General features: G+C 37.2%; 1 protein-coding gene across 1 annotated transcript; it reads left to right on the top strand.

Moving 5' to 3' along the window:
- Positions 1-3,045: 3,045 nt before the first annotated feature.
- LOC309477791 (uncharacterized protein) lies at positions 3,046-9,546 on the top strand. The gene is made up of 2 exons (XM_082141201.1): positions 3,046-3,146; positions 5,289-9,546. Exons 1-2 carry the CDS (start codon positions 3,122-3,124, stop codon positions 6,545-6,547), a joined length of 1,284 nt encoding a protein of 427 aa, XP_081997327.1. The 5' UTR covers positions 3,046-3,121; the 3' UTR covers positions 6,548-9,546.
- Positions 9,547-11,550: the final 2,004 nt, after the last annotated feature.

Genomic DNA, 11,550 nt, shown 5'->3' with positions numbered 1-11,550 from the left:
TATTAGCGTATGAATTAGCGTTTGAATCTCAACAATGGTGACAAACAGATCACCTCTGAGCATAAGCTCATTATTTATTCATGCAGCAATGCATGATGGGAGCCATGAATGAGTTTTGATTGACAGAATACACTGCAGCATGCTTTATTATTGTCACCATTGTTGAGATTCACAGGCTGATTATTGATGTCTGTGTCAAAAAAAAGGATAAAAAAAGTTTCAAGGATAGTATGGTTATAGTTAATAAGTAAATCTAACTCAGAAATTGGGATCTATATGAGATCAGTTATTCAGGTTAAATGATTGTGAAATAATGATTATTTTAAAACACAACCAACACCATCATATCACTTTTTCTCTTTGTTCATCTGGCTGTTATGACTGAATTACAGCAGTCAATTACAGCAGACAATTGCCATTGTCTGTTTTAGCCATAGACAGTAGGCTATGGTTTTAGCAGAATACTGCCATCTAGTGGTAGCAGGTTTTCTCAGACATCTGTGTGTGGATCGTGCAAGGCGAAACCCGCAATATGAAAGTCTCAAAATCCAAATGAATCAAATAGGATCGACTCAGAAACGAGTCAATGAATGCACGCGTGTCACCTCATCCGCACAAATTCTGGCCTACATTAATGCAAAATCGAGATTTTGTATTAACAACTATGTCTCTATTTGTACAAAATGCTGCACATTCATGTGATTTTGGATTTTGCACACACAAGTTGTATTGTATTAGTTTAAATGTAGTGACGCACATTTGTGAATTTGTTAAATAGATGGGTAGTTGTGCACACATTAATAATTAGCACCAGGCCTATTCATTTGTAGTTGTTTGTGTGTGGGTTGTGAAATGCTTAAAAACACCGAAATGAAAGTCTCAAAATCCAAATGAATCAAATGAGATTGACTCAGAAAAGACGTCAATGAATGCACACGTGTCACCTGATCCACACATGCACATCTTCTTTGTTGCATGCGCAAATTATGATACACTAATACAAAGGAAAACATTTGTATTCACAAAAACATCTCTCTTTTTTACAAATTGCTTCACATTCGTTCAATTTTAAATTTTGCACACTCAAGTTGAAAGGCATGGATAAAACATGTCTGCAACATGTATCAAGTTCATTGATAAGTGTGCTTGCACGTGTTAATCCTTTTGATACTACACAGCAAAAACTCCAGTGTTAAATGAACTCTCCTGGGAGTTTATATGGCTCCGGACTCAAGAGTGTTAAAGTGTTAAAATACGAGTGTTAAATTAACACTCAAGAGTGTTAAAGTTAATGAGATAATTAAGTGATTCATTGAGTGATGATTGAGCATTATTGAAGACACCTGATGTTAACAAGCATAATCACTGAAGGAGAAAAAGCACAATTTTAAGTCACCATTATGGAGATCAGTGTTTGCTTTAGTTGGGCTTGTGACCCTTACATGTTTAACTTTAGTTTTTATTTGGTTGTTGTATCTGAGTTATAACTACCAGATGAACAAAGAGAAAAGTTGATCAGGTGGTGTTGGTTATGTTTTGACATCATCATCATCATTTGACCTGAATCGCTAAACTCATTTAGAGTCTAATCTCTGGCTTAAATGTATATTGTTAATTACAGCATCACTGTGATTCTACAGCACAAAATCCAGAATTTTCCAACAGATGTTTTAAAAGTTGTTCTGATGAAGATAAAAATCTTTCTTTTAGGCACACACAGACATCAGGAATCAGTGTATGAATCTCAACAATGGTGACAAACAGAATATTCAATTAGGAAAAGGAAATTACTAAAACACTTCAGATCATAATTTATTCATACCGCAATGCATGATGGGAGCCATAAATTAGTTTTGATTGGTGGCACCCAGATTGCACTGCAACATTCTTTATTATTGTCACCATTGTTGAGATTCACAGGCTGATTATTGATTTCAAAGTCATTTGATCAGAACAATTTTTGAGGAATATTTTGGATTATATTGAAAATGCTGAAAATTGTTTGATTAGAATCACAGGGCTGCTGTACAAGGTAGTCATAACTCTCTAAATGAGATTTGTGATTCAGGTCAATTTATGATTATGTCAAAATATAACCTGATCACCTTTTCTCTTTGTTCATCTGGCAGTTATAACTCAGATACAACTGCCAAACAAAATCTAAAGTTAATGATTAAAGGGTCAAGAGCCCAACTAAAGCGGACACTGATCGCCATAACGGTGTCGTGATTTTTTTTGATTTTCTCCTTCAGTGATTCTGCTTGTTAACATCAGGTGTCTTCAATAATGGTCAATCATCACTCAATGAATCACTTAATTATCTCATTAACTTTAACACTCTTGAGTGTTAATTTAACACTCATATTTTAACACTTTAACACTCTTGAGTCTGGAGCCATATAAACTCCCAGGAGAGTTCATTTAACACTGGAGTTTTTGCTGTGTATATTCATCCCATCATTTTATAATTGTCACCATTGTTTAGATTCATAGGCTAATTATTGATGTCTGTGTCTAAATAATACATTATCAAAGTATTTGTATTAGAACATCTTTAGTGAGATCATTTGGATTATATTGAAAATGCTAAACTAGTAACATGTCTATAAATTGCCACTTTCCGGCTCAAGGTACCATTCATCCCAGAGCAGCCTTTCAGACACTTTCCAGGCTACTTTCCTAAAAAACAAAACCCCACAAGAACAGCTTATGTCCCCATGCAGCCTTACAGCCTGGAGAGAGAGAGGAAGAAACAGAGACAGGAATGTCAGGTTGAGATGATATAATAATATAATATAATGATCAAGACTATGAGTCATGAACACAACTTTAAATAAAAAAGGTAAGAATTTTACATGTTGTTTTTTACACAGTCCAAAGTCCCACCTCCACCCAGACTCACCTCCATGGTGTCTTTCTTGAAAGTCATGTGCTTTACAAGAAAGAGAGAGCAGTCTGACATCACCATAACATCTTTTAGGATATTTTCTGATTGGCTGACAAGCATCTTGCATAACACTAGTACAATTATTTAAGCCCACAATTTAGTGGCAAAAGAATACAGCAAAAGAATTCAAGAACACAAGACATCTCTAATATCCAGCAGAAAAAAATCAATTTGATGTTTGGAATCCCAATTTCCTCAGGTTTGACTTTTTTACACTTACATTTTACACTTACATAACCATTTTTGATTCATCATGGGACATTCCAGGAATGTTAGTTCTATTGCCAGAACACAGTTTAGAGATTTTTTTTCTTTTGGTTAGTAAGAATGTTGTATGAATGTTTTATGCTGTGCATGTCTCATGCAGGTTATAGGTGAACTAAAATGCTCAACGTGAAAACACCTAACATGGATTAGCACAGTGACAGCAGAAGACAGTGATGTTAGAGGATACACCTTATCTATGATACATACAGTACTAGGGCTGTGCGATATGATGATATATATCGGATGGATGAAATAAAAAGTCAATCGTTTAATATTATGCTCTATCATGTCTTTTGTGGTGTCGCAAAATACATTGTTTATGGCAATACTTTTTAATCCTTTGGATAACTGCAATCATACACGCCACCTTTGGAATGCAGGCAGAAAGTGAATAACGGCATGGTGAGTGAAGGGGAGACAGAACCGAGTGGCTTTGAGAAGGAGAAGGACCAGCCAAGACAAATCGAGGAGCTCATTCATAAACGAGGGGATATAGAGTGAGGTGGTGGTCACGCTGAATGGCACAGATTGTACTACGGACTATTTAAATTGAGCAGTGTAACTTTATATAGGTTTGGTTGACTGTATTTTATTTTGATAATGAACAGGCTGTTAGCAACGCTAGAATATGTTGTGTGTGCGTATGAGGCTCCAGCGCGATCACAGGAATTTTTGTCTTTCTGAAGAACCTGTTACTCCGTAATTATGATCTTACGGATAAAAGCAAGACATGATTCAAATACATATATTATTTTCATAAATGCATTAGTTTTATTCTGTTTTCTCCGTTCACAGAATAACTTTAAGTACGTGATGTGACATTGTGTGAATCCATGATACAATTTTCCTGCAATTTTCTCTGGTTTCAAAACACACAACAACCTGCATAGTACCTGCTATTCATTTTTACTGAAATGTAAGCTTAATGGTTTGACAGGTGGTGACATATATATAGCCTATCCTCTGAAAAACTAACATGTGCCTGTGCCATTGCAACTTACCTATGATGACTTGACAGCTGAACGCAGGCATTTCACTCACATTGGATAGGCTATGCGTCAATATCACATTTGCATAGTCTGTTGAATTTGTGATTGGTTGACTGCCAAATTAAAACATTAAACAGAACAATAAAATAATGTTATTAAGCGGTTAATGGCCATTTCAAATAAGCGCTTCTCTTCAGACCGATTAAATTAGATTTTGTTTCAGTTATGTTCCTGTCAAACTTTTGTTCGTTTCCAGGTTTTGTTTTCGGTCATTGAACCGGTTCGGAGCCCTGATTGCTGCTACATTTTAAACTTGAAAGTACAATGTTTACATTTAGCATTTTATATACTAAAAAATATTTTATGTTTGGCCTGTAATCATTTGTTTTTGAAAAGTTTTTTTTTTATATTTCATTCATACTTTATATTTATACATTCTTAATCAAACATTTGCCCAGAAGGTCTAAATAAAGTTTTTGATTTTACATTTTTACACAGCAAAATACCCAGAGTTAAATTTAACTCTGCTCAGAGTACATTTGGCTCCACTCTAAAAAGGTGTTAAAGTAACTCTGAATCAGAGTTTAAGTTAATGAGTTAATTAAGTGATTAATTGAGTGATGATTGAGTGTTAGTGATGAACACCTGCTGTTAACAAGCAGAAGAAAAAATTATTATGTTCTTGTTGTTTCTCTTTTCTTCAGTGATTCTGCTGGTTAACAGTAGGTGTTCATGACTAATTCCCAATCATCACTTAATTAATCTCTTAATTATCTCATTAACTTTAACTCTGAGCCAGAGTTACTTTTACACTCTTTAGAGTGGGGCCATATGTACTCTGAGAAGAATTTATTTAACTCTGGAGATTTTGATGTGTACCGTTAACCAATTAACAATTTCCCATTGCATTTTTTGTCTTTTACCGTTAAAATTATGATTCTTTTTTCTTTACTGGCCAACACTGATCAGCCCAAACATGTAAACCTATGCCACACACTTAAGAGTTAAATGAAGCTAAATGATCACAGCTGATGATGTTTTTACAGCATGTCACCTCACTCTTCACTTTATTATCCTCTTCACAGAAAGAATGGGACACATACACACTTCCCTTGGTTTGCTCCTCCTCTTCTGTTCACTGTGGCCAAGTGATGGGAGAATTTCCTTGACTCATCTCGGAACAAAGTGTACAGAAGACTGCAAGTCCGATGCTGGAGTGTACAAGTGCAGCTCTAAGGATAAAGATGGAAAATGTGAGACAATGTTCTGTTCACCTAAGGAAAGATTCGACTACTGGAATAGGGAGTGCATAAATACATGTGGGACATATGGAGAAGATTACTATTGGTGCAAAATTGAATTTGTTTTATTTGGATACAGGTGGGGATACTGTGGGCAAGTGATTGAAGACCAGAACCATTATGGATCTCAGACAGGCGCTCTGTGTTATGACTACTGTGACCAAAGAAAACAAGACTACTATTGGTGCCATACTGCACAGGGATGGGATTACTGCTCGCCATCTGAACACAGAGATTACAAGAACAGGCAGTGTAGAGATGACAATCCATGTGGAAAGCAGGGTCACAACTACAACTGGTGCTGGCTGAAGGAGGGAGACTCATGGGGTTACTGTGGGCTTGTGGAACCAAAGATGTTGCTCCACCGGTCTAAGGAGCATCTTAATTGCATAGACAAATGCCAGTATTATGAGAGAGGTGATTACTACTGGTGCCACACTGTTCATGGCTGGGACTACTGCTCTCCAGATGTAGATGTAACATATAAAGGCAAGCCCTGTCGCTCAGATCACTCCTGTGGCTCGTTTGGTTATAACTACAACTGGTGCTGGACCTCAGAGTCAGATTACGATTACTGCGGGCCCATTGAGTCTGGAGAATGCACTTACGTCCCCTCCAAACATCGCAAAAGGAGATCCATAGAAGGCAGAAAACTTATATGCACACAGGAGGACAAGCATAAAAAGAAAATAACCACCTTTACTGCTGATCCAGCTTCTAATGCCATTGCTGAGGGCAGTCCATGGAGAAATGAGGCAGAAAACTTAATCAGTCGCTGGGACAATCACTACCTCGTGAACCACGTCCGCTTAAATCTGATCCAGTCTAATAATCTCCGTATCGACTTAAACAGCATCATCAAGCGCAACCATCATTCCCACTATGACCTACGGATCCATGTGAAACAGAGTCCTGGTCAAAACACCACCGTGTCTCAGATCCTCGTGCCCAGTGGAATTCCACATCGCTACGTCCGCAGAGCCTTCCGGGAGAGTTTCATTTACCGAGCTCCAGTTTCTGTTGATGTTTCAGGGCTAAATTAGTGTTAGAGCTATGGGTACACAGAGCACATTTGTAACTATTTTAGCTGTTTGCTTTACAACCAAAATACTGAGCAGAATAATCAATGCATTTTTCATGGTAATTTTTTCTTTTTCTATTTTTTCATTTTTCAAAAGTTCATTTCATAATTCACTCTCTGTACAATTTTCCACATGCAATGTATGTGTAAGTGGTTTACTAGTAGAATGGCCTATTACATTAGAAATGCAGATATTCTTAATATAATTTTTGATCAATTTTGCTTAAAAAACAAAACAAAACAACAACAACATGAAAACATAATTTACTGCCTAATAGCATACCTATTGGTAGATTTTGGAAATGTCAATGGAAAAAGTTAATAATTAATAATTATTAATCCAGAGTTAATAATTTCAGAATTGACAAATATTGTCCAATTAATCAGCCTGCACAGCACAATCCCCAGTGTTAAATTAACAATCCTCAGTGTACATTTGTGTCCTCTTAAAATGAACACTGAAGCAGTGTTGAAGTTAATGAGATAATTAAGTGATTAATTAAGTGATGATTGACCATTAGAGGTGACACCTAATCAGTGTTGGTGAGTAGTTAACTACAAGTTGTGATGCTACTAACTTAACTACATTTTTCAGTAGCTTGGCAGTAGCTCAGTTGCTTTTTAAACAGTGTAGCTTTTCCAGTAGCTAACTACTTTTTGCAGCAAGTAGCGGTGTAGCGTGAGCAACAGCTACATTGTGTTTTATCCAGCCAGCGATTGAAGCAGCGCAGCTTCTTCTTATTATATGTAAGGGATAATGTAGAGCGAGGCGGTTGTTATAGCGAATACAACCCCGACAGGCTGATCGGGACCCCGACGCGAAGCGGATTACATGGACCCCGCTTGGCTACCTACCAAATAAATCAATAATTTGACACAAAATATTGATTTAAAAAGGAGTTTATTGATTTAAAAACTATTTATATTGCTTCCGCTAAAGAAAATTGTCCGTTCCGTCTCTACGGTTAGAATCCTGCGTCCATGGCAACGCTCTGTTTTTCATGGCAACGGTGTGTTATACTTAGCAGCGGTCTGTTATCAAGAAATAACAGACCGCATTCTACATTAGAATTCAACCAAGCCATGTAATAATACAAACTAACTACAATTGTGCATTACCGCCACTTTTTGTTTAATCACGCATCTTGCGGCTTACAGTTCACTGACGTACAGAAGTGGGTTTATATGATAAATAAAGTTCGACACACCCATCCCATATTATCCATGATGGAGCAAGACATGACGGCAGAATGAGAGGATGGAGAAACAACTAACTTAATTCACCACTTTTGAATAAGAAACAATAACAAGTCTAAAAAAACTCCGCGAATCACAACAAGCGTATTGGTGAGAACACTCATTTAAACATACACACAGCCAAACTTGACTGTCTGCACGTCACATTTTTTACATCATTGATAGGCCTACTGCTTTAAATCGTAATGCATAGGACCGGTCTACGGGACATAAATTAAGCCTTTAAGTAAAAAAGTTATTGGGCTGTTTACACTGTCATATACAAAAAAAGAGCCTGAACAGCGACAGGAAATATAAATGAACACAAAAAACTTGCCTAAGTCCTCACAAACACAACACTGACAGTGGACGCTCAGGAGTAGAGCGGCTGCGGACATTTATTTGTTATTTTTTTGAGTGGCTGCTGACGAATTTTTATTTATTTATTCATAATTTAACATTAATAGTCCTAACACTTTTTAAATAGCCCACCTAAAGTCTTTATTACAAATGCATTACTAAATGCTTAAAATGAATAAATGTAAATGAACAAAAATTTGTGTTACATTTACAATCCTGTGAAAACAGGGGGTGCTGCAGCACCCTCAGCAACCCCAATTCCCGTGCCCCTGAAAATGTCTAGCCATACTTTTAAACGAAACAATTCAAAACGAAAAGAAATAGGCTACTCTCAGATTATGTAATCCGTATGTAATTAGCAAGCGTGCAGCACAAGCCCTGAAAAGTGAAGCCAAAACGTCTCGATCGCCCCCCAATGGCTGGTCCTAGTGTAGGTCATAAACCCAGACTCCCCGTGTTATTCAACAACTGTTTAGTGAGACCAACCAGATCAAATATATTTTTTCCAACGATGGTTTCTGTCATTTACGGCAGTTTTTATCACGGTGATGTAAATTCAAGTGTTTGTTTTTAAAATAAGTTTGTTTTTAGTTAGTTATTTGATGCGGTGGTGAGACGTCATGATTGTCAGCTGTGATTGACAGATTGTGAAGTAGTCACTGAAGCACCAACAGACGTTTTTTTTTCGGGATATTCGGAGGACTGAGGAGATTGAAGCTTTACATTTAATATATAACTTTCTATAATTAATTGGAAAAAAAGTGCAGGAACATGTGTTTGCGATTGTTTCTGCGAGAGTGAGGACAGGGCCTTGATTTTGCGGCTTTACTTCCTGCTCACTACTGCGCAGGTCTGGTCCCGAAATTGCTACTACGCAGACTCAAGTTTCAAGATGTCAGTGCCATATCGGGTCTCTGACGGCTTCAGTTCTCTCCAATGAAAGAAAGCGAAGGGGTGTCATCCATCTTTTTTTACAGTCTATGGAAATTAGCATTTCTCTCGGCGTGTTCACTACTGTGAAGATGGCAAGTCGTCAAATTCATCTTTGCAGCCAACACTGTCACAGAAAACACTTTGGGGATGGGTGGGGGTTGTGTCACTAGACATATGGAGACACCTCTAGACACCTGGCCCTAAAGAACTTTTAAAATTCGGATTGTTCATAGTTCAATGCATTTTTCTTGCCAAAATGAAAAATAACCAACTCTCAATCTGTATTTTTGAGAAAATGTTCTGTGTATGCAATTTAAGTTGGATGTATTTTGTTCTTGCAAGTGTTACATTTGTTGCAAATTTGCACTTTGACTTTGACAATCAGCCTGAGATATTTGAGTATTGTGTGTAATAAAACAATGCTCTTTGAAATCATAATTGTATTGCATTGTTTTAAAGGGGACCTATTATGCCCCTTTTCACAAGATGTAAAATAATTCTCTGATGTCCCCAGAGTGTGTATGTGAAGTTTTAGCTCAAAATACCCAACAGAATTTTATTTACAGCACGTTTAAATCATCATTTTTTGGGTCTGTGAAAAACGCACTGTTTTAGTGCTTCTCCTTTAAATGCTAATGAGCTGCTGGTTCACGGGACAGGGGGCGGAGCCTAAGCAGCCGCGATCAGAACAGGGAAGATGATAATAATAAAACAGACAGTCACAGTAATGGTGTTCATTTCGACCATAAAAATGCCTACAGAGTCAGAGAACATATGCTGTATGGAGTTGGAAAAGGTATAGTTTAGTTTAATTACGATTATAACATATTTGGCATTGCTTGTATACACTATTAATGCAAGCCTGCTGTAGGACTACGTCTGACGATCTAATTGTCTGAATGATGACACAAAATATACTGATGAGTTTAATAAAGTTTACTGTATGTCACACAAAAGATGAAGCATCAGTTTTTCTTCAGAAAATCACTGTTAGAGCTGAGTAAACAGTATAAGAAGTGCATAAGTAACTTACATAAATTTCTGTAGAGTTGAGGGAGGATTTTCTTTGAAAACAAAATTAATCCACCTCGTCTTCACTGGCCAGCAGATTTCAAGAATAAATAAAGAGAGCTATGTGAATGAATACATCCAGCTACAACACCTTCAATGCTTGGGAGATGCTTCGACACTTCTCGTGAGTGCATTGCTGCAGCAATGGCTGATGTGTACAACCATAGACTGTAAAAAAATATGGACGTAGTGTCCGTGACGTCACCCGTAGGTTTCTGAAGAGCATTTTTGAAGCCTAAAGTGGGTGGAGCCGGCCGTCGCCATCTTGGCCTCGCGTCACTCCCGGATAACAGAAAATGGGCAAAGAGGCGGGGCGGGTGCGGAGGTAATGCAATGCTATATGCTACTGACAGTACCAAGTCTGCGACTGCACAGGGCCTCGCGCTAAAGTGACAGTTGATGATGTAAAGCAAATTAAAAGTTCCTGTTTTTGCCCTTCGAAATATTATAATAGTTAAAAGACATGGCAACAATTGAGACTGTGTACCCAGCTAGCAGGGAACGTTCTCAGAACGTTGGCTAACATTCCCTACAAGTTTGGTTAATGTTTTAAAGAAAACATTTGAATGTAATGTTCAAAGAATGTTTTGAGGATGTTTTCTCATTCCAAATAATGTTTCTATAAGGTTAAATGTAAACTAAGATATAAAGTTTTAACTGTAACATTTTGAGGATGTTTTTAGAGAATGTTATCCTACACAGCAAAAACTCCAGTGTTAAATTGACTCTCCTGGGAGTTTATTTGACTCCACACTCAAAGGGTTAACCCTCTGAGGTCTGAGCTGTTTTCTGGGCCCTGGAGGTGTTCTGACATGCTCTGACATTTGTGTTTTTTTTCTGTTACTAGTGACATTTTCATGGCTAAAGTCTAATTACACTGTATTTAGCACAAACTCTGCTACAATAATATATCAGCAGCATGTATGTAAAAGTTTGTAGTTTTGAGATAATGACATTTATGCGTGGTTTGTGAAAATACAAAAAAAAATTCTCACTGAAATAAGGCCATGAAACCCATACTGATTATTTCTTCACAAGACTTTTGAAAATTGTATGACGTAGCCTAGAATATTTGCTCCAAAACTATGTGAAAATCACCCTGACTGCTCATTCAGATAAGACAATATATTGATTTAAAATTTTTACGACGTGTTTTGTGTGACAAAGCTTTATGCGGGAGCTCATTAATATGTAAGCTTTTCACACCTGAGAAAGACAAAGACACTCCCCTAACTGCCCTATTAGGAGCGATCAGGCCCTGTCATTCAGAGCAACCTTGCACAAAGAATGAGGAGATTTAAAAAAGAATGGCTTTTAGATTGTTTGGATTTATTTACAACACAACACAATCCAAAAATACTAATG

This window comes from Leuciscus leuciscus (assembly GCF_965113295.1).
Source record: "Leuciscus leuciscus genome assembly, chromosome: 1".
NCBI classification, from domain to species: Eukaryota; Metazoa; Chordata; class Actinopteri; order Cypriniformes; family Leuciscidae; genus Leuciscus; species Leuciscus leuciscus.
The sequence above is the reverse complement of the archived record's forward strand: the minus strand, read 5'-3'. Positions and strand labels throughout refer to the sequence as shown.